The following is a 27,888-nucleotide window of genomic DNA, read 5'->3' as shown; positions in this document are numbered from 1 at the left end:
CTGATCCAGGGACTCCCCCAGGAAAAGGTTCAGGAAAGAAACTTCTCAGCCTGCCCATTACTAGACAGTCTAGCATAGTTGGTACAGAGGTTGAATCACACCATACTGATGATGTGATCTCACATTATGCTGGTAGCCAAGCTGTTAGGGTGCCCTCTGTAAGGGACAGGTCTCCTTCTGTTCATTCCCATCATACCTCTGTATCTAGAAATGTCCCTCCCACCCACCCTGATGACAGATTGTTAGAAAGGGAGCTCAATAGATTGAGAGTGGAACAAACCAGACTGAAGCTCAAGAAGCAACAGCTGGATTTGGATAGACAGTCTTTAGAAATAGAGAGGGAAAGACAGAAGTTGGGTTTAGATACCCATGGTGGCAGCAGCAGTATTCCCCATAGTCATCCTGCAAAAGAGCATGATTCCAGGAATCTGCACAAGATAGTTCCCCCTTATAAGGAGGGGGATGACATTAACAAGTGGTTTGCTGCACTTGAGAGGGCCTGTGCTGTACAGGATGTCCCTCAAAAGCAGTGGGCTGCTATCCTATGGCTATCATTTAGTGGAAAAGGTAGGGATAGGCTCCTTACAGTGAAAGAAAATAATGCCAATAATTTCCAAGTTCTTAAGAATGCACTCCTGGATGGTTATGGCTTAACCACTGAACAGTACAGGATAAAGTTCAGAGAGACCAAAAAGGAGTCTTCACAAGACTGGGTTGATTTCATTGACCATTCAGTGAAGGCCTTGGAGGGGTGGTTACATGGCAGTAAAGTTAATGATTATGAAAGCCTGTATAACACAATCCTGAGAGAGCATATACTTAATAATTGTGTGTCTGATTTGTTGCACCAGTACCTGGTAGACTCTGATCTGACCTCTCCCCAAGAATTGGGAAAGAAGGCAGTCAAATGGGTCAGAACAAGAGTGAACAGAAAAGTTCATACAGGGGGTGACAAAGATGGCAATAAGAAGAAAGATGGTGAAAAATCTCAAGATAAGCATGGGGATAAGGGTAAAACCAAAGATCCCACTTCAAATCTTAAACACTCTTCAGAGGGTGGGGATAAAACAAATTCTTCCTCTTCTTCCCAACCTGCACACATTAAAAAGCCTTGGTGCTTTGTGTGTAAAAACAGAGGCCATAGGCCAGGGGATAAGTCCTGTCCAGGTAAACCCCCTGAGCCTACCACCACTAATACATCAAGCTCTAGTGCCCCTAGCAGTAGTGGTACTAGTGGTGGGACTGCTGGCAACAGTCAAGCAAAGGGTGTAGTTGGGTTCACTTATGGGTCCATAGTGGAAACTGATGTAATCAGTCCCAAGACAGTTTCTGTCACACCTAGTGGCATTGGCCTTGCCACACTGGCTGCTTGTCCCCTTACAATGGATAAGTACAGGCAGACAGTTTCAATAAATGGTGTTGAGGCCTTGGCCTACAGGGACACAGGTGCCAGTTTCACTTTGGTGACTGAAAACCTAGTGCCTCCTGAACAACACATCATTGGACAACAGTATAAGATTATTGATGTCCATAACTCCACTAAGTTTCTTCCCTTAGCTATAATTCAGTTTAGTTGGGGTGGAGTTACTGGCCCTAAGCAGGTAGTGGTATCACCTAGCTTACCTGTAGACTGTCTCTTAGGTAATGACCTAGAGGCCTCAGGTTGGGCTGATGTAGAGTTTTATGCCCATGCAGCCATGCTGGGCATCCCAGAGGAATTGTTCCCTCTCATTTCTACTGAAATGAAAAAGCAAAGGAGAGAAGGCCTGAAAACTCAGGATCCCTCTCCATCAACAGGTAAAAAGGGTATCACAGTATCCCCTAACCACCCTGCCATTCAGGATACCATTCCTGTGGTGGGAGAAACCTCTCCTGGGGTGGCACCTGTTCCAAGGGAATCATCAGTTGACAAAACTGTACTCCCTGAGGTGGAAGTACCTCTCTGTGGGATAACTAACATTGGTGAGAAAAAGAGCACCATTTTAGTTAACATGGAGCATCCCTCCAACCCTCCCAGAGAAACTTTAGTGCAGAAACCCTGCACTGCCTCACAACACTTAGGACAGCATCCCTGCCCTAGTGTGGAGCTAATAGGACAGCATCCCTGCCCTGCTCCAACCCAAGAGAAACAGCATCCCTGTTCTCTCTTCCAGCCATATGGACAAAGTTTTTGCCCAGCTATGGCTTTACTGAGACAGCATCCCTGTCTGGCATTTCCATCATTACAAATAGGTTCAGTGGATAATTCCCACTGCTCTAAACTAAAACTTACTGATAGAAACTCTGAAAATACATCTTCACATTGTTGGTTAGCTAAAAAACTTCAAACAGGGTGGTTTACATCCCCACAGGGAAGTAACCATATAGTGGATGATAAAGGGAGTAACCAGTCTATTGCAGAGCTACTCTCTACTTATCACCACTTAGACAATAAAGTCTCAACTGGCCAAGGTTAGCCTTATTGTCCTTCGTTTGGGGGGGGGGTTGTGTGAGAAAGTAGCCTCTTTCTAGCCTTGTTACCCCCACTTTTGGCCTGTTTGTGAGTGTATGTCAGGGTGTTTGTCACTGTTTTCACTGTCTCACTGGGATCCTGATAGCCAGGCCCCAGTGCTCATAGTGAAAACACTATGTTTTCAGTATGGTTGTTATGTGTCACTGGGATCCTGCTGGTCAGGACCCCAGTGCTCATAGGTTTGTGGCCTATATGTATGTGTCACTGGGACCCTGTCACACAGGGCCCCAGTGCTCATAGGTGTGCATGTATGTGTTCCCTGTGTGGTGCCTAACTGTCTCACTGAGGCTCTGCTAACCAGAACCTCAGTGGTTATGCTCTCTCATTACTTTTAAATTGTCACTAACAGGCTAGTGACCAATTTTACCAATTTACATTGGCTTACTGGAACACCCTTATAATTCCCTAGTATATGGTACTGAGGTACCCAGGGTATTGGGGTTCCAGGAGATCCCTATGGGCTGCAGCATTTCTTTTGCCACCCATAGGGAGCTCTGACAATTCTTACACAGGCCTGCCACTGCAGCCTGAGTGAAATAACGTCCACGTTATTTCACAGCCATTTTACACTGCACTTAAGTAACTTATAAGTCACCTATATGTCTAACCTTTACCTGGTAAAGGTTAGGTGCAAAGTTACTTAGTGTGAGGGCACCCTGGCACTAGCCAAGGTGCCCCCACATTGTTCAGAGCCAATTCCCTGAACTTTGTGAGTGCGGGGACACCATTACACGCGTGCACTACATATAGGTCACTACCTATATGTAGCTTCACCATGGTAACTCCGAATATGGCCATGTAACATGTCTATGATCATGGAATTGCCCCCTCTATGCCATCCTGGCATTATTGGTACAATTCCATGATCCCAGTGGTCTGTAGCACAGACCCTGGTACTGCCAAACTGCCCTTCCTGGGGTTTCACTGCAGCTGCTGCTGCTGCCAACCCCTCAGACAGGCATCTGCCCTCCTGGGGTCCAGCCAGGCCTGGCCCAGGATGGCAGAACAAAGAACTTCCTCTGAGAGAGAGTGTGACACCCTCTCCCTTTGGAAAATGGTGTGAAGGCAGGGGAGGAGTAGCCTCCCCCAGCCTCTGGAAATGCTTTCTTGGGCACAGATGTGCCCAATTCTGCATAAGCCAGTCTACACCGGTTCAGGGACCCCTTAGCCCCTGCTCTGGCGCGAAACTGGACAAAGGAAAGGGGAGTGACCACTCCCCTGACCTGCACCTCCCCTGGGAGGTGTCCAGAGCTCCTCCAGTGTGCTCCAGACCTCTGCCATCTTGGAAACAGAGGTGCTGCTGGCACACTGGACTGCTCTGAGTGGCCAGTGCCACCAGGTGACGTCAGAGACTCCTTGTGATAGGCTCCTTCAGGTGTTAGTAGCCTTTCCTCTCTCCTAGGTAGCCAAACCCTCTTTTCTGGCTATTTAGGGTCTCTGTCTCTGGGGAAACTTTAGATAACGAATGCATGAGCTCAGCCGAGTTCCTCTGCATCTCCCTCTTCACCTTCTGATAAGGAATCGACCGCTGACCGCGCTGGAAGCCTGCAAACCTGCAACATAGTAGCAAAGACGACTACTGCAACTCTGTAACGCTGATCCTGCCGCCTTCTCGACTGTTTTCCTGCTTGTGCATGTTGTGGGGGTAGCCTGCCTCCTCTCTGCACCAGAAGCTCCGAAGAAATCTCCCGTGGGTCGACGGAATCTTCCCCCTGCAACCGCAGGCACCAAAAAGCTGCATTACCGGTCCCTTGGGTCTCCTCTCAGCATGACGAGCGAGGTCCCTCGAATCCAGCGACACCGTCCAAGTGACCCACACAGTCCTGTGACTCTTCAGCCCAAGTTTGGTGGAGGTAAGTCCTTGCCTCACCTCGCTGGGCTGCATTGCTGGGAACCGCGACTTTGCAAGCTACTCCGGCCCCTGTGCACTTCCGGCGGAAATCCTTCGTGCACAGCCAAGCCTGGGTCCACGGCACTCTAACCTGCATTGCACGACTTTCTAAGTTGGTCTCCGGCGATGTGGGACTCCTTTGTGCAACTTCAGCGAGCACCGTTTCACGCATCCTCGTAGTGCCTGTTTCTGGCACTTCTCCGGGTGCTACCTGCTTCAGTGAGGGCTCTTTGTCTTCCTCGACGTCCCCTCTCTCGGCAGGTCCAATTTGCGACCTCCTGGTCCCTCCTGGGCCCCAGCAGCGTCCAAAAACGCCAAACGCACGATTTGCGTGTAGCAAGGCTTGTTGGCGTCCATCCGGCGGGAAACACTTCTGCACGACTCTCCAAGGCGTGGGGGATCCATCCTCCAAAGGGGAAGTCTCTAGCCCTTGTCGTTCCTGCAGTATTCACAGTTCTTCAGCCTAGTAAGAGCTTCTTTGCACCAACCGCTGGCATTTCTTGGGCATCTGCCCATCTCCGAGTTGCTTGTGACTTTTGGACTTGGTCCCCTTGTTCCACAGGTACCCTCAGTCAGGAATCCATCGTTGTTGCATTGCTGATTTGTGTTTTCCTTGCATTTTCCCTCTAACACGACTATTTTGTCCTTAGGGGAACTTTAGTGCACTTTGCACTCACTTTTCAGGGTCTTGGGGAGGGTTATTTTTCTAACTCTCACTATTTTCTAATAGTCCCAGCGACCCTCTACAAGGTCACATAGGTTTGGGGTCCATTCGTGGTTCGCATTCCACTTTTGGAGTATATGGTTTGTGTTGCCCCTATCCCTATGTTTCCCCATTGCATCCTATTGTAACTACACATTGTTTGCACTGTTTTCTAAGACTATACTGCATATTTTTGCTATTGTGTATATATATCTTGTGTATATTTCCTATCCTCTCACTGAGGGTACACTCTAAGATACTTTGGCATATTGTCATAAAAATAAAGTACCTTTATTTTTAGTATAACTGTGTATTGTGTTTTCTTATGATATTGTGCATATGACACTAAGTGGTACTGTAGTAGCTTCACACGTCTCCTAGTTCAGCCTAAGCTGCTCTGCTAAGCTACCATTATCTATCAGCCTAAGCTGCTAGACACCCTATACACTAATAAGGGATAACTGGGCCTGGTGCAAGGTGCAAGTACCCCTTGGTACTCACTACAAGCCAGTCCAGCCTCCTACACATAGCACATCCATAACCTACAAGATGGGTAACAACTGGCTTTGACTTGCAATCTGAGTTCTGGCAGTTATCAGCTAAGAATCATGCACCATATCTTCCGCCAAGACCTGTGCTACAAATGTCAGTGTACGGAAAGCAAAACTAAAGCCACATGGTCTGCAAGTTGTAACTGGACTTGCCAGTATAGTACCAAGTGCCACACCTGAGTGTGTATACTAGTTTGCAACCAAACCGTCACTTATTCACATGTATGTGTAACATACTGGTAGCATTAGTACTAGGTACCCCATTCACAAACCCATGCCCGTGTTTGAGGGGGGGTGGATAAACAACTATAATTTGCCAACAACATGTACATTGAGGAGCGTATAGAAAACTACACACATGTTTGTCTCTACAGACACACCACTGGTAAGGTCTATCAACAATTAGGAGTCAGCAAACCCTAGAGCACTCATAGGGCCACACATGTCAGGAAATGCAGAACTTGGTACACATCATATACTTCCAGTGAGGCCTGACTTACATCAGACACAGAGTTGCTAGAACACCCATGATCATGAATTGCATGCACACCTAGGCCATTGCACTCAAGTTCCACATACTTGGTAGCACTACATGTGGAAGTACATGCTGCTAGGAGGTTCTACCTACTGTTTCAAAATTACATAGGTAAGTAGGGAAGCAGATGTCTATTGGAAAGCAATTTGCTGTTCCAATCTTAGAGAATGTGGGTCTGACAGGCTGACTAAATCGGAGCTGACTTCCAGTGCGACTCTTGGTGATACAAGTGTCATCCACATGACTAACCACTGTACTCACAGTGGGGCCTACAGGAATGGCCTACAGTCCCTACATGATACCATTGGATACGCATTGGCCAACTAAAAACATGTGAGAAACTGAATTCACACTCATGGAACAAGAGAAAAGCTTGCCCAATGCATCACACCTTGCTATGCGTCCAACTCACAGGAGTCCATAACCAGCAAACACAACACATAACAGACATATCAACACTTACTGGAGTGGTCGGGGTCCTCAAATGTCACCACCTCTCCCACAGTGTAGGGTGTTGGTCCACCTGTAAGGTATGGAAGGAAGAAATGTGCTCATAAGCTGTGCACAGCGCAACAATTTCATAAACATATACAATGTGTATGGTGAATAAGGAACTGGCAGCCATTCAGACATGATGGTACTGCATCTGATATATCATGGCCAACTTGTACATAGCATGGGTCTAGTGTGACAGTTACACACATATCTGCACACATACATTGGCCCTAACTATCATGTGGTTGCAAACGTGACCCGTAATTGGTGAGCAGAAAAAAATATGGAGTGTAATTGTCTCATCATGTGCATCCAAGAGAGACATCCAAAGCCTGGTTACTTGAGGACTGCATTACCAGTCAAACATGGCTTGTGGCCATGACACATTTGTTACACATAGGTCCAATGTACAGAGGGAGGGGCAGGGACTTTTGTAAGCCATCCTGTTGTTACAGTTTATTCAATTGATGTGGCCCAGCTATGGTGATTTGCACCAACCATGGAGATGTGAAGCCATGTGCATACACTTGGACGGCCATCCATATTTGGAATGTGGCACAACTAACTCCAACAAACATTCTAAGATGTCAGCTGAGGGCACCTTACACCTTTCACAATGTTTTCAAATCCAGAACTGACATGTATCCAAAAAGATCAAGGAACACAATAATCCCACACATTCATAGTACTTCCGTGAACGCTTTCCTTCCACATTCACCAGACTCACATGAGACATATGTCTGAGCCACTTTGCTATTATCAATTTACGTGAAGGCAGCACTAATTTTCTGCATCATGTAGTGATTCTAAAGTCAGTCTAGCAATTGCGTCAACAAAGTTGGCCTAAATGTTGGTACATCTGTACTTCTCTGTCAATAGTACCCTATATAGACATGATTGGCTCCTATTTTGTTTGCTTTTCTGACAAAAAGGCCGCACCAATTTCCTTCATGGAAAAGTAACCTGTAAGTTTGCTGAGCATGTGCTACCTGACAGCTAGCAATTGTGATCCTTTCCATAGTGCATCAAGGATCCCTTTATATTTCCCCAGCATTACACACAGTCAGCAAGTTAGCTGGCAGACATTGTACTAATCCCCTTATGTCACTACAGAGCAGTTAATCGTGCACATTAACATGATTCGTACTCACCAACAGTGCCACCAATCATGATTCCCAGGTGGTCCAAGAGATCCTGCTCCCTGGTGATGAGGTCAGCCCACCGGTGCTTCAGCTGGTAGTCACTCCTCTGGCTGGCATACACACGCTGCAGATGATGCAGCACCTTTACCCACCGGATTCTGGCGCCTCTGTTGGATACCCCTGTATCACCCTGCCTCCTGCCTGGATCATGAGCGGCAAGAAATGCGTCACAAGCCAGATGAACCCCCCCAACTCCTCTTCCCCCATCCTGCCAAGACGTGGCCTACCAGACATACTTGGAAGTGAAAGGGAATAGGGGTAAAATAAATAGAAAGGAGAAAAGGGGGAAAGTAGGGGTAGAAAGACAGATGAAAAGTAAACCTAACCACTAAAAGAGCCCAACTATCCCCAAACTAACACTACCCACAACAGAATCCCACAAACAACAAAAACATAAGATAAATGGACAAATGTAGACAAAACACAGTAGTACAGTATACAGCAACAATATTTATTTCACAAATTGACAATACAGATAACACACAGGACAAAAAAGCACAAAATCTCAGGACAACACTCTCTACACTGCCACACAGTCTAGAAGGATCATAGACTGCAAAGTGAAAGTGAAAGTACACCCACTGTACATGATCTGTAAACAAGATATCCTATTACATCACTTCCTGTATGAAAATCCCACCTTTTTCGCGTTATGCGTCATTTTGTGTTTACCAAAACTGTATTTGCGTCAATTTTTTTTACGCTCAGAAGTGAAAATTAGCCCGCATCCACATAATAGTACATGGCCTGTACAAATATCTGGATGCGGGCTAAATTTCACTCCTGTGCGTCAAATAAAAATAAAAATGACACAAATACAGTTTTGGTAGACAAAAAATGACGCATAACGCTAGGGACGTCAAAATTACAGTGCATTAACTGGTTTGGGGCAATTTTACTTGTTTTTTGGTTATGTTACATTTGGGACACATCAGAGATAGGCTGATTGAAGACAGTATGGTGTTGATGGTGGATGTTCACATGTGTGACATCATACTGCAGTGGACCATGATCCGCTACTCCCTTCACAGTACTTTTACGGTTGGCTGACGCAATAGTTGGTCATAAGTGTGGCCTACATATATGTGTTGCAGAAATTGTGCATGTTTGGCATAAGGAGAGGATAGCAATGTGTCGCACATATGTACAATACATAACTGCCTTTGGCTCAAAGTGTGTGCTTTGGCAACTAATGTATTTGTTTACCAAGTGTGTGTGTATCACATGAAGCATATTTGTACATATGCTTGTATGAATGTGACATCCATGTGTCCAATCCTTAGATGCAAGTCATTGTGGAAATGAGCGAGGGCATGTGTAAGTCATACATGTAACAACACCCGTAAAGTGGACTTCCAAGTTTTAGGGTCACCACATGTGACATAGCATGTACCAGATGGATGGCAGATGCTTGTTCATGTCACTGGTCCACATTTTCTACATCCTATGTCCTAGAGTATTGGTAAGAGCTTCCTAGGCACTAGTTGGTGAATCCCACAGTGAGTCATACACATGCATTGAGGAAGTGGGTACCATGTTGTTTGCACAGACAGACAAGGGTGAATCTCAAATGTATGATGACACCACAGTTTAGGCCATAGAAGTGAGCCCCAACTATCAAGTGGCTGAGGTGGACCAGCATACAAGACAGCACGTGTCCACATATTTCCAGTGATCAATTGCACATAGGTGTCTTGTTCATGTGTGTGGTCCAATGATGATCCTGTATATTGTTTGGGGTGTAATTTGTCACAGTTCAGTCCAGGACTCATCATGAGTCAGTGGCAGCTATTCCTGTATCTACTGAGTATCCTTGGTTGATCAATGTGAGTAAAGTGGAGGTGGACATGTGAACCAACATGTGGATGGTCCCACCCTGTCACTAAAGACGTTTAATGAGACAGTCAACAGGGCAACCTTGGTGTGCTGAGTGAGATAATGTCTCAGGTGTCATGTTCCGGCAGGTGTAATTACAACATTTGTACACAGGTTGGCCTCTGCACTTCCCACTGCATCTGGAAACATCATAGCCTCTGTGCTGATTATTCTCGCAGCTATTCACTACACACGGCCCATCACTATGTTGTGATTCTGTGTGTGAACTGTCATGGTCCTGACATTTGTGTATTATTCATGGACATTATCAGAGCTTGCTGGTTGTGCTGAAAGCCGGTACCCAATCCCTGCCTACGGCCCTGGGACACTGTCACTTTGTCATTCATGCATAAATGCAACCCAGACAAGGGATGGGCCATGAATTATGCTTTTCCAAGAGGATGTAACTCAAATGGTACAGTTAAAAGGCAGATGATGCTATACAATGTATTTGTGTATTCATTGAAGAAGCCCATGCCCAATACGCCCTGATGAATGAGAGATTTGCTAACGCAAGTGTGGTACATATGTACATATGTAGACACAGGGATATTTTAGTGTAACGCACAGACAGTTGCCAGTCAGGCTGACAGAATGCAAGGTGATTCAGGATTCAGGATCCAGCTACTTGACAAGTTACATAATCAGTGGTCTGACTAAGACTGTTTGGAGGACAAACTAGAGAGCTGACTAGTCAAACTGTGTATGTCCTGTGTTTTTGAAGATGACAAATGAACCCAGTGGCTGTGCTTAACGGTGTATTTGACATAATGGCAACTCCTATGCTGTTCCAGGCATCAGCAGGGGCAGTGCTTTTTTAAATGGGTGGTGTGCATGGAGGTGATCACAGGTGTGGGCTGCATCTGTTTCTCACCAGTCCTGTAGGTGAGACTTGCATTCTAAGGGCCAACAGACATTTTCACAGGGGAAGCAATCTACATGTGCTAACAGGGCTTTGAAACTAGAAGACAGTGTATAAATTAACCTGACGTCCTTGCAGTCAGATGTTCTATGACAATGGCATACCATAGGAAAGGGTGTAGCACACTGGTTTGCTAATGTTGGTCTGTGTGTGTAGAGGAGGGAATATCAGGGTACACATCTTAGTATTCCAGGTACCTCTTCCAACAGGTGGGTTGTGACCAGGTGCATGGGTGTGTCAGGAGTTAGGAAATGGGCTGACATGTACATGGAATGTCATGAGTGCAATGCTGCTCATATGGGTGGCACTTGTGCTGTCTAAGTTCTGCTTCTACGGGACTCTAGTCACAGATATTCCTTGCAAATATTGGATGCAGTTGGACTTACTGCTGTCAAGGGTCTGGTCAGGCATTCCTGTTACTGATGCCAAAGCACATTGACTGCCTCATGTATGAGGCTTGTTTTCCCCTTATTGAGTGATGCTGTCTTAGTTGTGTGCCATATGCTGCGTTGGACCTTGATTTCAACTTGTATGTGTGAAATAATTGTGGTCCTCTGCTATGGGCCTTCAAAGGAGAAATGTACATGATATATGTCATTAAGAGTGTGTGTATGTGACCATTGTATGTTAGGCATCACATTAGCTCTGGGATGTTCTGTGTCCTACTCAGTATATCATCAATGCTCCATGAGGCAACACTCTTATTCTGATAAGTAGAGGTGAAGGTGTGCAAAAAGGAATAGCTAGACCATTATATGGTGATTAGAATAGGTGTTTATTTAAATTCGTTAACTAAAGTGGTGAAGGTGATATTCAAAAGAAATTGTTGACGATCTGTTGCCGCCTGCGTATACCAGCGGCCGTGCTCTGTAGTTCCCCCTCATGTTGCAGGCCAGCATCCTCCTCTTCCTCCTCTTCAGGCATGTGTGCCTCTGGTTCCAGGAGGGGAATGTTCCTTTTGATGCAAATGTTGTGCAATATTGCACATGTTAGGATGATCCTACAGACCATCTCCGGGGAATATAGGAGGCTACCACCAGTGATGTTGAGGCACCGGAACCTTGACTTGAGGATGCCAAAGGTCCTCTTGACAATGCTGCGTGTCCTCCTATGTGCGTCGTTGTAGGCACGCTCTGCAGCAGTACTTGGGTTGCCAAATGGTGTCATAATCCATGGCTGGATGCCATACCCCTGATCAGCTGCAAGAGAAAATGATTGGGATCATGTTGATGTAGCTGGCACTATTGAAATGACCTTTCATGGCAGTAGTTGTCTTGTGTTGTCTGTGACTCTTTTGTATAATAATGTAGCTTCCTATGCTTGCAGGATGTACCATCTGCATTGTGTTGTTTCCTTGGCTGAACGAGTGTTTGTCTGCTAACCGTTTGTCAGCAGTATGTTTTGGGATTTACAGTACAGTGTGCCCTACCTAGCATTGTGACTTGTGATACAGGTGTCCGTGTGTCTTCACTGGGGGTGAGATGATAGTTCCATACACAGTTAAAATTTACAGTGTTGTTAACACGTTCATTTCAATGTACCCTGGACATCCCATAACTTTAGACTTAGGCAATGGATTAATGTAAAGGTCATTGGGACACTTACATTTTGCAATGTGACATTTGGGCAACCCACTCCACACGTTGTGATCTTTGACGTCTTAACATTGGGCTGTACAGTAATTTCCGATGTGTGACAGGTTCAATGGTGACCTAAGAAACATGGCTAGCGATGTCACATCCTCAGTATGTTCCTGTACACATGTTGCTGTTGTGGTGTATGTGTTGTGTGTCCTAGAGGGTTGCTGTGCAGTGTGTATATAAGTAGGTTTTTGTACTTACAAACAAGTAGTCCATTGCCATACCGTCCATCCTAGAAGTGTTCATTGATGGTGCAGTGACGGAAGATGAATGAGTCATGGACACTCCCAGGATATTTAGCCACGATGTTGGTGATCAATCCCTGGAGATCGACTATGGCCTGCACGTTGATTGAATGTGTGTGCTTCCTGTTGCGGTAGAGGTGTTCAGTTGCAGCAGGTGGCACAAGGCATACATGTGTGCAGTCGATTGCACCAAGGACGTGTTGGAAGCCACTGATGAGGTAGAACCCTTGTTTTGTTTCCTGCTGCTTCTGCAGTGTGTTAGGGAAGCAGATGTGACTGGGTGTCAGTCCAATGATGGCATCCAGTACTTTGGGCAAAAAGGCAGAGCATGATGGTTGTGATATTCCGCCAACCAGGGCACCAGTTGTTTGGAAAGAGCCACTTGCCAGCATATGAAGTACGGCAAGCAGCTTGCTTTCTGTTGGGATGGTGCGGGGTGTCACAAAAGTGGGGGCCAACTGCGGTTCAATGTTGCGCAGCAGCTGCTGAATGGCCTGCCAGTTCAACTGGTACCTCTGAATGATGTCGTGTTCCCTGAGGCCCTGAAGGGTGGTTCTGGGGCGGAATATCCTCTCCTGCCTTCTGCGCTGCCTTTGGTGTCCCTGCTGGTGTTGTTGTAGCTGCTGTTGTTGCTGCTGGGCTCTGCGTCTGAGTGCACGCTGGATTAGAATCACCTCTATGGCTCCCTGTTGCTGCTCTGCTGCTTGTTCTGTGTGTTCTGATTAAATACAGGTGTGTTTGCCTCATTTTAACGCCTGCCCTGACCCAGTCAAAGTTTAAATACGGGGCAACGTTTGCAGTGATTGTGCGTCAAAAAGTTTAGCGCACAATCGGCGCAGACGGAGTATAAATATGCGCCTAAGTCCTTAAAAGGCAAGGTATGATGGGCCTGTGAAATGCCTGATGAACAAAACGAAGGGTTTGAACTGGATGCTTTGGCCCAACTACAATGTTAAACCCACATTCAATACTTTTTATCCGAAAGGGATTAAAGAGCATTCCATTGTTTACAGGAATAAACTGGCCAAAGGATTCACCTATTTTCTGATTGTAAAAGCTAATCACCAATGCTAGGTTTCTCAATAAGTTAGAACAGTTATGTGTGTCAGTGCAAATAATACTCAGTAACAAAAAATGCAACAACCCTGAAATGATGCAAGGAAGTGTGATGTATTTTCAGTCTGTCCTTAAGGGTTACTCAATCTATTGAAGGTGAATATGTTCTGTGTGAAAGGTGACCAGGGATCTTCAGTGCCAGAAGAGATAGGTTAATGTAGGCTACAGAAGTCACATTCCACTCTATGGGTAAGCTGACTGAATGTCATAGGAGGGGTATCCTCAAAGAAACAAATTTATGGCAGCATCTGGGCTGAGTACAAACCAGAATCACCATTCTACTTTGTTGAAGTTTGCCAGAAAACTTGGTCTACTCTTAAACTTTAAAATGCAATTGCAAACTTGTTTATCAACCAAAGACATGACAGGGAGACACCCTGCGAATCACTTTGAGTGCAGCAATGATGTTGCAGGTAATTTCCACCTTAATTACTGATACCAGGTGCTAAGGGTAACTCTGGAGTGATTACCAGCTGATTCCAAGTGGGACCCACAGGTTACCCTGAGAAATGAGGGCTCACCTGCACACATGGTAATTCAGTATCTGGTTAAATTTTTAAATACTTATGTTATCCTTGTTTTTATACCAGAGATTTTGCTTGTTTGCAGCCGATGCAGGGAGTAATACCCTGGATCTGCAGATTTTGTAATTCCGATGGGGCCAGTAACAGGAGTTACCACCCCCAACAGAATTATCATGCAACTTGTAATGAGGCCCGAGGTGTTGAATATGTACTCAATTTCCCCCCACACCCTAATCTATTCAGACAGGGCCATAATTAATCATGTCGTTTTGAGTGAAAATACATTTTTTCAACTGTTTCGTAATAGTGATGTAAAACACTGGTAGGAAGATATATTAACAGTGCATCCAAATAGCACTCCACTCTCCAATACACCACTTAATTTCCCAATTTATACTCCGGCTCCGAACTTCAGCTGTATTGGCTGACCAGGACGTTGGTGCGGCATGAGAAGAGTTAGACAAGGGATGTGATATAACTAATAATTTGTGTTGTGTTGTGTTTATGGCTAAAAATGGCTCCATATTATGGATCAGCAAACCCCACACGAGGATCTAGATATGGTTTGACTTGTGAAGTATGGGAACATTATTATGAACATTCATATGTCCCGCTGTGACCCTGTTGACAGTGGAAATGGTCAGAGAATTATTTCATGAGATGTAGGCAAAGGCATTCCGCCACTTTTTCTTATGGAGTTGTGGAGATGAAACACAGTTAAAAAGGGTGCAATCACAGCATGACTGTCTTTCCATATAGTGGAATTGTTCATCATTGGGCCAATAGTAATGTTCAAAAATATAATTTGACATTGCCAGAAGTATGCCTAGAAACCAGAGTGCTCTGCTTTTAGTTTATTGTGATGTGTCTACAATTTTAATTATTTAGATAAAAACATGGAACATGGTAGAGGTGTTGTTTCTACCTATATTGTACGTTTAGGCACTGTAGGCATGGGCTTCGAGTCCAAACATCTGGAGCCACAATGTTTGAAAAAGTTTGAGAAATGGCTGCTAAAATCGGGTTTTCACTCATAACGCTTTAACGGATCAGTTAATTTCACTTCTTTTTTTAGTTAGTTCAGAAGTCACTTCCCTATAAAATTACCATATTTTTCATATGAGACACTGTGGTATCTCAAATTCCTTCTAAAGTATCAATATAAGGAGTTCACTTCCTTCTTAGGGTTTAGGGTCTAATTTTGTAAATTAAGAAAAATATCTGAGAGACCATGATTTGTGACCTAATGCAGTCCAGAGGAGACCTCTGCCCCCTTACAGAATTTAAATATTTTTTATCAGTATATCCTTTCTAGACAAAGCCATGTAAAACTGTGTGACTAAAGAACTCACAGAACATATTAGAGAGAACAACCTACTGGACAAATTGAAGTGAGGTTCTAAATAGGATGTAACACAGAAAGTAACATGTTGATGATTGTTATGATTGTTAGAAATTGGGTTTCTGTTTGCCAGAGGTATGCACTCTGTCAAGCAGGAACCACAATCCTAGTCGGGGTAAGTCAGTTACACACCATAACTTAACCTGTGCTCACCCTCTGGTAGCTTGACACATAGCAGGCAGGCTTAACTTAGGAGGCAATGTGTGAAGTGTTTGTGCAACACTTAAAACAGTGAAACCCCCCACAAAACTAATCCACACCAGGTTAGAAAAGTAGAGCTTAGTTTATTGAACAAGAGAAGACCAAAACAAAAAAAATCCAATAATTAGTAGTTGAGAAATACATTTTTTTAATTATCTGCAAATATAGTGCTTAGAAGCATAAAGACCCAACTGGAGAAATCGAATCACGCTAGACCAGGTGAAATCTCAAAAGTCAGGCTAACCACAGCAGAGTGTAGGGTCGGATACAAGGACCAGACTTGGCAAGCTGAAATCAGTACCTTGGTTCAGGTTTGCGACGGCATTGAGGGGGGATACGAGGAGTGATGTGAGGAGCAGCTGAGTCGATGTGCTGTCATCGATTCTGGTGATGTAGACAATGCGTTATATTCAACCGTGCAATTAATCTGTTATTTCAACCCAGAACAAGACATGTAGATGCTAGTTCAATCACTGATGGTTACCAGACTTGACTATGGTAGCTCCCGTGCCTGTTCCTAGAGTGTAAATTCCACCCCTGAAAGCAGTACATCTTCTGCTTCCCAGTTTGCTACCAGAACTAAACGTGTGGCAATATTAATCAGTCCTGCTAATCTTATGCTGGCTACCTGTTGATGCTAAATCACTTTTTAAGACTGCAGGCACTACTCACAAGTTACTTCACACCTCACAATACTTGGCCTCGTTTAGGTAGTCTCTGATCTCTTTCTCAAATCTATTCACAGCCCCTGTACACTTATTACAAAATAACCAATTTTCTGGTAAGAACACCCAGCTTGCAATTTAGGGACTATCCCAAGTGTTTGTAATGCTCTCCTTCTCCCCCTTACTATCAGCCATCTCTCTAGCTATGTTTAAAACAAGAGCTAAATATTCACTTCTCCCAGAAATACTTCCATTCTATCAGAATTTTATTACACCTCTCCCTCTTTCTCTTCCCACCTTTATCTGGTTATGACCTTGCATAGCCTTTATATTCTTTCTACATTTAAACATATTGTTACTCATTACTATTCTATAAAAGATTCCATAGTGACATTCAAATTATTGCTTTATATCAGTAAAACTTCAATAGACCATAACACATAGAAGACATCTTAACAAAGCCATTAGGAAGTGCTCCTTCAAAACTGATTTTACTTTATCAATAGAATGTATTTGTGTATTGCAGAAACAACTTTAGGAGTGGTGGAAAAGGACAGTTTTAAAACTAATGGAGAAAGGCTCTGCACATTTCCAGTAAAAATGGAGCTCATCCAATCCTGCCATCCTGGTTCTAACTCTAAAGTACACCTTCAACAAGAAAAGCAAGCACTGGAATAGGTGTTATAGCAAAAGGGGAATAAAATAGATAAATTGAAACATATCATGTGAGTGATCCAAGTGCTTGCATGATCGAAAGAACATGTTCATAAAATTAGGAACCCGGATGAAGGAGGGAGCACAGGGGAGGTGATCGCCATCCAGGGTTTAAAGAGCTCATGGTGCAAAATTGCCTTATGTACATTCCTCTAATGAGACTGGCTTCACCCCCAAGTGAAACGACAAGCGGGCGACGTCTGACGTCGCTTAACTGAGGAAACTCCCACAACATGGCAGGCGGAGCCATGCTGATCCTGCTTTCTAAGAGAAACAAAAGGTATTTGAACTCCAAAGGGAAGTGGATTTCTAGCTTTCAGAGGACCGAAGACCAAAGTAGGTGGAAAGGCAGGTGACATCCCTTAACAATCTAAGTGGGAGCTAATTTCTAATGGGCCAAGCATGTAAATGTTGGATTATAAAGTCTTGGAGCCATGATTGTAACATAACTACAACCCCCACAGTGACTACAGGGCTCGCCCCCCATCAGGAACATCATGAAGCGATGTCAGAATTAAGTACTAGTAGATGGATATACCCTTGACTAAGTCACTTTGTGCATGTGGGTCATGTAGTTTGTGAGCACCGCACTTCAGAATATGATTCCTCTAAGAAAACAAGTGTTAACATTCCGATCACTAATTACACGTGACAAGAAAGCATGGTGTAATGTGGTATGCAGTGCACATGTTATGGTGCAGTTGTGCTTTTATAATTAACATGACAAAGGGATAAAAGGATACCAATATTGTTTTGAGCCACATTCTGTGGTTGGTGAGACAGATTTTCAGTATTATCGTTTCAGAAAGATAAGCGCAACCAATTTTCACATTGATTATATCTAATTATATTTGTGGTGGGGAAAGTGGACCGCACACAATGAGGTGAATCATTTGGTGATGGTACTATATGAGCCACAATGCAAATGCATTTATGGATGTGTATGTTCTCTGTGTTTTTTAACAGGTACTCAAATTGAGTTGTGCCATTGCGGAAAAAAACTGTGCATTAACGGTAGACGGTAGAGGCGCAAGTCTCAGTGAGCTGGTGTAAAAGAGAATAGGTTCCGAAGAAAGCCATATTGACCCTGTTGGAGCACACATAACATTGGCTGAAACATGACGACCTTAAATCAAAGCAAGACAGGAGGATGATGGGGCACAGAGAGGCAATGGAGAACACACAGAGGTGGTCAAGAGAAAGTGGAATGAGAACCACATGTACTCACTAGAACAGTTTGCATAGCAAAGTGTGGGAGTGGGAGAGAGAAGGCATAAGAAGAATTCAAAGCACAGCTCAAAGCACAGTAAATGGTTTAATTGTTAAATAACAAGTCAACTGGTAAACTATGCTATATGTAAGAAGGAGGGGATGGTGGGAAAAATGGTTGAAACTAAGGGATTTGAAAGGAAATAACTATAAACTGGGACAAAGGAAAAGGAAGGTACTGATGGAAACTTACTACTGTGCAACCTATCTGACTATGTAGAGGCGGTACATCAATGCTTGTGCAGAAATGTTGATGTTCTTGCTCCATGCAAAACCTGCAACAAACATTTGGGTCAGTCTCACTATTTCTTGCAGGTCTATATCACATTATCTAATGTTTATTGAAAGCTGCATGTCACTAAATGTGTTGTGCTTTTATGAGGAGGTGAATCATATCTGCACCCGATAGCAGTTAGTCTTCCTTGTGCATGCTTGGAGTTGCACTGGTCTTGTGACGCCAGCTTACCAGGACAGAACTTGTGTTGAAACAATGGTTTGTTGTTTTCTGTCTTACTAGTTTTGGTGTGAGAGTGACAGTTGGAAGCAGGAGAGAGTAGCAACCACTCATGCAGGACTGTCTGCATTGCCAAGGTTCCCTGTGGATCCCTTCTAGCCTTGAAGATCCTGGTAAAGAATTTGCTTACTGAGTTACCAAGAACGAGCCTTAGGCTTCCAGAGTCATGGTAGGAGGAGGTCAAGCCCATATTCGCCTCATTATTTGTTTGTAGAGCACCAGACTAAGAGGAAAATTCTACATTTATGGAATTGCAGATAGGATGCCAGGGTCCATTTTGGTGGCACTGGCAAAGAGTTGCCTTAACACCGGCAGAAGAATGGCAATAGGGTAGACTGGATGCAAGGTAGATTGAGTGAGGTGATGAAAGGAGCCCAAAGGTTTAACAAATCCTGTTCTCTCAACAGAGTCTGACAGTGCCAATCTAAATTTTCACTAGAATCCAACAACATCAAAATGTGCTTGCTCTTATTTGCAATTAAACACTAATGAAGAGTGTAGCTTAGGTATATTGCTGAGTTCATGCTATGCACTTATATAATGTGTTCGCCATGCCATGAGTATTGCATTTGTTAAACTCTGTGCGATGGACTTCTATCTGTGAAAAATATATCTTGTTTTTAGCTGCCAACTGTAAAGGTTATTTTTGGTACTATTTGTAGAAAACAGCCCTCTTTAGTGTTATGTCCCACTAGATTTTTGCCCTAACTCTTTTTCTGACTTTAGAACTCTGTGCAATTTACCCCTGTAAATCAGTACTAAAGTGTACTAAAGTGTCTGTGTTCTCCTGTTAAATATGGTCATATTGGTATACTGCTAATTGGCATTTTTCGCTTGCCTTTGATTCCTTACTAAATGGTACAAAGTGTGTCAAGGACCTAAATGGTAATTGCTACTGGTGGACTGCAGCACTCATTGTAATTAGCTACAGTGGTAGTGCAAATATGACTTAAGGCCTACCATTGTTGCCTGACAGTAGCAGTTTAAAAACGGCCATTCGACTTGTAAAAAACAAAAGTCCTTTTGACAGATCAAAACACTCCTTTAAAATATTTGTAAGTCACTCTTTAGTAGACTTTGTAGCCCACAAGGCAGGGTGCATGTTATCTAAAAGTAGGTCATGGACATTTAGGCTCATGTTTATACTTTTTTAGCACTGCATTTGAGTAATTTTTTGACGCAAAAGCAGCGCAAACTTACAAAATACTGTTGTATTTTGTAAGTTTGCACTGCTTTTGAGTCAAAACGGGGCACAAATGCGGCGCTAATAAAGTATAAATATGGGCCTTAATGTTATTTTGTGCTTACAGTGACTACCACCCAAAAGCTACTTTCAGGGTAGGAATGCTGGCTAGCCCATAGAGAAGCACTTGGAAGCAATATTAAAGTAGAGTGGGCCCAGAAACCTAATTTACTTCAAAGAGCCCCCCCGTCACAGGCAGTTTTAGCTGACACCTGAACAGCCCCCTTCTATTATTCTCCCAGTCTCGCATGTACCAAACCCAGTGGGAGGAAAGCTACCCTTCAAACTGCTCTGGAGTGACCACAGAGGAAGAGCTGCTCATTTTCTTTTCCACACCTCTAGGTGTGCACACAGACTCTCCACAATGGGAGAAGGTTTCTCAATTTTGGACTTATCAATTGAGGGGTACTGTGAGATTGATAGCAGTACGGCAGAGAGAAACTGCTAAAAAACTGGAAATTTCCCCCCTTTGGTTAGGGAGACACTTGCTGGTGTGAGTCATAAATGTGGCAGCAACTGGCACCCTCTTCAGAACATTACTAGACCTGAGGAAGATCAGAAGAGGGCTGAACCTGATGTCTGTGACCTATGAGAAGCCCTAAACGACTGAACCTACTCCCCCCTCTCCCTAGGATAAAGATGTGGACTCAAAGGGTCAATATGGTGAACTTCAGTTAAGCTACAGGGCTGCAAAAAACTACAAGAGGCCGTTTCCCATAACTCCACGCTGAGCTACTCCAACTCTACCTGACCTGGACCCAGTTGGTGGGCTCTGCTGGGGCAAGTAAGAAAAATTTTTGTCCGGGAGAAACTTGCCAAGCTGACCTGTCCCAGGTACGTTTCTGCAGGGATGAAGAATTAGGCTTTCCCCCGGTCGGAGTTTCTCTGCAGTAGCAAACCCAGTTCATTGGGACCTCATTGACATGTATTCGGTTTCAAAGAACCCTTCTTGGATAAAGCCTGCAGTCTTTCCCTGCTGAAGTATTCCAAGCACTGAGAATGTCAGAATGTAGAAATCTTTTACTAAACGATGGTGCCAAAATTATTTGGCTGGCGAGTAGTCTTCCTTGGTCATGAAATTTAAATTTCTCTTGCTCTGAGCTTTTTCCACTAAAAACTAAAAAATTATGGTCAGAGCTCATTTGGAGCGTGTATTTACTTGTGTATACCAATAGAAATCACCGAGGACGGAAAATTCAAGGGGGAGATGAGGGAAAGCTTAAATAAGGATCCTAGGAACTTACAGTTATTTTACACTGTTATGCTTTCAAAAGCAGTACTGAATGTACACTTCTATACATACGTCGAGCTTAGTCAAACCAACAGAATATCGGACACCCAACGGAAATGTGTGGGACTTAATTCATAAGGAACCACCATGTATTTATGTAATGGGAAATGTTCCTGTGTGCTTCAAGAAGTCAAGATGGAGGCACTATAAAACCGAAACAAAATTAGTAATATCTCCATTATTCAGTTTACCTGTCTCCTAGAGAGACGAGGTCAGGCCAGTGACAAGCGTTTAAAAGGCAAAGTTCTTGTCTGCCACAGGCAACATAATTGAGAGAAAAGATTTTGACTAACTATTGTCAACTTTCACACACTTCTAGCAAATCAACATTTCATGACCAATTAAAAGATCTCTAACATTCTGGCTTACAGTAAACCACAAATACTTTCAAAGGATTTTGTAACTCTTCCTGTTAGCAGAAGATGAAACTTTTGTGCTGAACCAAACTTACGCAAACAAACCGGCGGAGGGGACCACAGCCCTTGCTTGCAGTGCACAGTGCTTGAGCCCTCCATTAGGTGATAGTTGTGGCACCGATACTCCACCGAGGATCCTGTAGGATAGCCAGTCAATATCGGCTCAACAAGGTCTGCATTTTTGATTGAAGATGGTGGTCTACATTGCTCGGTGTTTTCTGAACGAGATGAAAACAAATGAATATATCAAGAACTGAATAAGCATGATTCCATTTTACAAAAGCTACTATTACCTCTACTTTGTATGCTGTATCATGTCTAATGACTAGCGGGGGTAGTTTGACGTTTGGAGGTATTCTGATAACATCATCGTAATGGGAATACCTCAAAGTAAATGCCGAACTTACCAATACATCAGAGTAAGTACATGCAAATTTTGTGGAAATGTTTTTTTCTTGCCTGAGAATTTACCTCAAAGTCATAGCAAGTCGTTTTAGCGCCGGTGCAAAACTGACTGGAAAGGTCACCAGTGAAAAAATTCTAAGCTTTACATGGATTGAGCAACAACAAGGAAGGAGGACTGAAGGAAGTAACCCTGAAAGACTCCTCCATCCAAAAGCAGGTGATAAAAGAGCCATTTATGCAGAATTACCCAAAAACACGTAAAGGAATGGAATAACCACAATACGTGCATCATTAAATATTACAGTTTGATATCGCACTTGAAAGAAACTCATATTTTACATTCTAATATTTCATACTCAATTTCTGTAAATATTTATGTAGATGAAAGAAAGCACAATGGCTGTCCATGGTACCCAAGGATATCAGTACATCCTTTACATTTGGAATCACAGTTTTTTAGAGAATGGGTGCAAGAGTGTTGGGGGAAGGCCCACTGTTTTCACTCACAGCCTGTCTCATATAAACGCGCATAGAAAAGTGACCGAGAGCTAAAATCTGAGGCTGTAAATTATCGAAATTGAAATGTTGAGAGCAGTGGACATATACCTGTGTATATAATTCGCTGTAATTCTATTGTCTTCAACGTAAATGACACCATTCCAATGATTTAATAAGTAGTAAATCCAAATGATGTCATGTTTAATATTTAGGTGTAGTACAGATCCATATGGTTTTACTGTAAATCAGTGATATAGGCAATAGTTCACGTACCCATAAGTGCTTTTAATACCTTGTCTGTGCAGGCAAGGATTTTTTAATCGAAGTTAGTGTTACACACTTTTGGGAACATCTTGGTCCAGATTCACTAAGGACTTGCATGTCCATGTGTGACACAAGTCATCACAAGGCAATACAAGTATTTAAAAGGTATTAATAAACCCACACAAGTGGGTATTTGTGGCACCTTGCATGACTTTGGAAAGAAATATAATGCAACACAGCAGCCTGGTCTGCATTGCATTATAGTTTGTGGTGGTAGGCGTTCCATGGGTGGAGCATAGGCATTGCCACGTATCTACCAAAAGAATATCACGTAATCCAATATTTACTAAAATGTGGAACCCTGGGATTGCTCTAAAATGGTGCGCCTACTACAAAGAGGTGTAATGAGGAGAAATATTTTTGTTTTTCCATTATTTCTCATTTCCATTTGTACTGCTTTCTGTAGCAAACATAGAAATTGTCTCAATGCATTTTTTTGTGCAGGAAGCCATGCCTTTCCTCACAAAACAATACTGGCCATAACTTAGGTATTGTTGCAACATCAAGCGTGCCTGCATTAGCTCTATATAGCACACAGTGCAGTAGCACTATAAGGGGGCAGAAGTGCACAAAATCCCAGTTGATATAGTGCAGTTCTGCTCTATCTGGGCCTCATTTACAAGGCCTGTAACGCAGTGCGGCACAGCAAGTGCCTTGCAGTGCCACCCAGCGCCACTCCGAAAGGACAGAAATGCACCTTATCTACAAGATATGGTGTATTTGTATCCTCTCCTCCTGCACAAATTGCTGTAATGCACCAACAAAGGCACCCTTGCACCATACTGCGTTGTGGGGGATGATTGTTTTTTTGCAGTATGGCCATCCTTCCTGCACAAAAACAATTATAAGAGGTGTTTTCCTCTGTGTGTGCTGCAGAGTGCATCATACATGCAAAGCAGAAAAAGGGGGAGAAATAAAGATATTTCTCCCCGTTGTGTCACTCTTATGCCACCCCTGAGGTGGCGTAGCAATCGGATGCATTTCCAGACTTGTAAATCTAGGAATGCATCAAGGGGTGTTGCATTGGAACTCCCCAAGCAATATCCATGGAACGCTTCTTTCACACAGTGTTATGCGTGAAAGGGGTCCATGTTTACAAGGCCATGAAAGCCACCTAGGGTGGCTTTGTGTGGCCCTGTAAATATGGGCTGCCACACTGCGCCATCAGAGTATTAAAAAATGATGCTCCAGGGGGCAAATGCCACTAAGGCATCGTAAATGAGGCCCTCTGTTTTATGCAATGCTGTGCAACAACTTTGCTTGCTACCCTGTATTATGTGAAACATTAGTAAATATGCCCCCTAGTGAGTTAAGTCAAAATTAAGAGCCATATTTATGGCCAAGTCATGCAGTGCTGTGCAGCAAGTCACCTTCCTGCTCTGCAGTGCATTGCAAAGAAAGGGACGGAATGCACTGTTTTTAAGGCAATACAGCTCATTCATGCCCTTTCCCCTGCACTGCCACACAATGGTCTACCTTGCTCTAACACAAGCACCCTTGCACCATGATGCAAGGGTGCCTGTGTTGCATGCAGGTCTGTTTTTGTGCAGGAAGGGGTAACTTCCTGTACAAAAACAATCTCCTTTGGCTTTTTCCCCTTCTATGTGTGCTTTAGGATGCACAACACATAGAAAGGGGAAAAATGAGGAGATAAAAGATCTTTCTCCTTGATGTGCCTCACCTGGGGAGGTGTATCTTTTTGGTGCATTCCCAGAATTATCTGTTCTTGTAAATCTTGGAATGCATCAAAATCCATTGATGTTGTGTAGGAACACCCAAGCAACACCCATGGAAATGCCTACCTGGCGCAGATTAATGCAATGCAGCAATTTATGTTGTATTACATTACTCAAGCTTAATGAAGCCACACAGGGCATGCAAAGTGAGGGCCACGCAATGGATGCAAATCTTGTTGCATCCATTTGTGTAGATGTGTTTTATGGATGTAACCTAAATCCAATGGAAAACAATTTTGAAGTACTAACACACTTTCAGGCATATTTACTAAACTTTCATGCAACGCAGGGCAGCAAGCAAAGGTGCTGCACTGCATTGCATGAAAGGGAGAGGGCAGAAATGCTCCTTATTTACAAATGTATGAAGCATTTCTTCTCTCACCTTGTGTTGGTGCACTTTGAGAAGCCTAGCGCCAATACAAGCACGCTTGCACCAAGGTGCAAGGAGATTTAGTTTTGAACAGGAAGGGATACATTCCTGCACAAAAGCAATCTCTTGAGACATTTTCCTCTTTCTATGTGTGCTGCAGTTTGCACCATATGTAGAATGTGGAAATGTCATCCTCTAGGAGGCATAGCGATTTCATGCAACCCCGGGTTTCCAAACCTTTGTAAATCTGGAATTGTGTGAAATCTATGTGTGGATGCATGGGCACGCCCATGTTCCGGCCATTGAATGTCTCCCAGAATGAAGTATAACGCAATGCAGCGCAAGCTGCTGCATTGCGTTACATTTTCTTTACAAAGCCATACAAGGTGGCGCAAATATCACCTTGCATGGCTTTGTAAATAACTACTACCATTTTCCATCATGGATGCGCCACAAAAGTGGTGCAACCATGATGCAAAATGTTAGCAAATATGGCTCTTTTTTTAAATACGCAGACTAAAGGCCTGATGTACTGCTCCTAATTGCAATCCAGGGATATGCCATATCCACACCTATGGGATTGTGAATGGAAAGACTTTTTGTGAAGTTACCTACATTCTAGTCGGTTGATGCTAATTGTCCAGTCACAGAAGGTCACAAAATGACTAGCTCGATTAATATTAACCAGTCAAGCCACTATTTGCGACCCCCTGAAAATTGCTACAAATGCAGAGATGGTGGCTTGCAAGGAACAAGTCTCCACCATTTTTGCATGTGAATTCCCAAATGGGAAACACGTTTTAAGAAGTAGTCTATGTCCATTGAAAGAGACAGGTGCTGCTTTAAAAATATGAACACGTGAAATACCGGTGTCCCACTGCCTTCTCCCGTCAAAGCCACAAAAGATGATTTCCAAAAGTGTATTTGCTGTTGCAGACATCACCTCATTGTGTATCAGATACCACCCATTTTTAGGCATCAACATTTGTTCAATGGTTTTCCATGGCAATTGTGCCATAAACCATCCCTTTCTAGATTACAAATCGGATGGAGACATCCCTTTCATGCAAACATCTATTTAGAGTTTGAAAAGGATTACAAATGCCTTTTATGAGCTGAAAAATCTCTCTGACTCGTAAAAGTGCATTTATATGTTGTAAAAAGCCTGGTTGCCATTGCATACCCTGTGTTTTTTAGCACTGAAGAATGTGTGACTACAAAGGGATTTGTACATCAGGCCCATAATTTCCTCCATGAAAATGTACCACAAACTGCTTTGAAAATTCTTTGGTTGCATAGCCTTTGTTTAATTTTCACGAGGTGTAATGGACAGGTTAGTAGCACTTGAAAGTTAATGAATTGTACACAAACGCAAGCAGTTTTGAGAGTGCACAAGAAAATGCTGTCCAAAAATAATTTTTGGAATGGCAACGTCATTCTAACACATTTTTGCCTTAGATTTTAGATCTATCTTGCACAATTCATGGCTTAGTGCATGGCTTACATATATACAATCAACTGTGATTCCATAGCTTTGTAACTCATATGTATAAAAGTATTTACAAAGTACACTTCTGCCGGCATGAAAGGATTAAGTACATTCTCCTATGCAAAATTACTGATGTGCGAAGTTGTGGATTTTTTTCATGAAATACATGTAATTCTTTCAAAATTATGCATATTATACTAGGTACATTTCACTGGTATATGAAGTAACTCTACCCTGTAAGGGAATACCTCGCAAAATAAAGTCATCCCAAGCTGAGGCAGAAGGCTGAACCAAGGAAAAATGCCTTTACAAGGAGAAAATGGCTCTCAGCAAGACGTTGCTATACTCAAACCAGTCTCCAGTGAACAAAAAACATGTATATTATCACGCTATGCAAAATGACAAATAATCTGAGAAATGTTTGGGTTAATAAATTTACATAGGCACCGGCTGACCTGCGGCTCAAATACTGTAGCCACAGACTACAAAAGTAAACTTTGACTACATATGGGTGTAATATTAGACCTTTCTTCTCCTCATTAAAAGCAGATTCGTAAATGGGTATAATTTTACTTAGGAGAAGTGTGGGAAGGCAGAACGGTACGGCATGTCTCCGAGGCAGATACTTCGAGGCTCAGAACAGAGATACAGACATTTCCCTGGAGATGTATGTAATGTCTGATGGCCGTCTGACAGTGATGCGAAGCAGCGCTTGCTGAAATAACTGAGCTGACACCGGTCGTTGGTAGTTATGGAGGCTGCGTGGTCTTTGGGCCTCAGGGTCCGCAGCAGTTTTTCAGCAGGTTCCTATAACACCGCTGTGCCGCGTCCTCTGACCCCAGACCACGCCCTCGTTTTTTTTATATCTCTGGGCATGAGGCCACGGGGGAAACCATGAGGGTCCCAATACAGAGGGGTGTTCTCCAGGCTGAACACGCCTGGGTACTCCCCCGTTACAGAAGAGGTGTCGGATGGTCGGGTGCGTCACCGACCAGCGACACCACATTCCTTCAAACATGTATAAACAACAAAACAAATACACAGTGTATCAATAAACTTCACACATCACAAAGGTGATCACGCAAATGCGTGGAAGGGCAGGGGTTTGCACGCAAATTGTATTTGGTGACTCCGGATCGG

General features: G+C 43.5%; 1 protein-coding gene across 1 annotated transcript in view; it reads right to left on the bottom strand.

The window, feature by feature from the left end:
- F13B (coagulation factor XIII B chain) overlaps nt 1-27,888 on the bottom strand; it is a 251,497-nt gene that overhangs the window by 63,646 nt on the left and 159,963 nt on the right. The window contains exon 8 of the mRNA XM_069232109.1: nt 21,962-22,144. Coding sequence (XP_069088210.1) covers nt 21,962-22,144 — 183 coding nt within the window. The remainder of the gene's footprint in view (nt 1-21,961; nt 22,145-27,888) is intronic.

Source organism: Pleurodeles waltl, chromosome 4_2 (assembly GCF_031143425.1).
Source record: "Pleurodeles waltl isolate 20211129_DDA chromosome 4_2, aPleWal1.hap1.20221129, whole genome shotgun sequence".
NCBI classification, from domain to species: Eukaryota; Metazoa; Chordata; class Amphibia; order Caudata; family Salamandridae; genus Pleurodeles; species Pleurodeles waltl.
The sequence above is the reverse complement of the archived record's forward strand: the minus strand, read 5'-3'. Positions and strand labels throughout refer to the sequence as shown.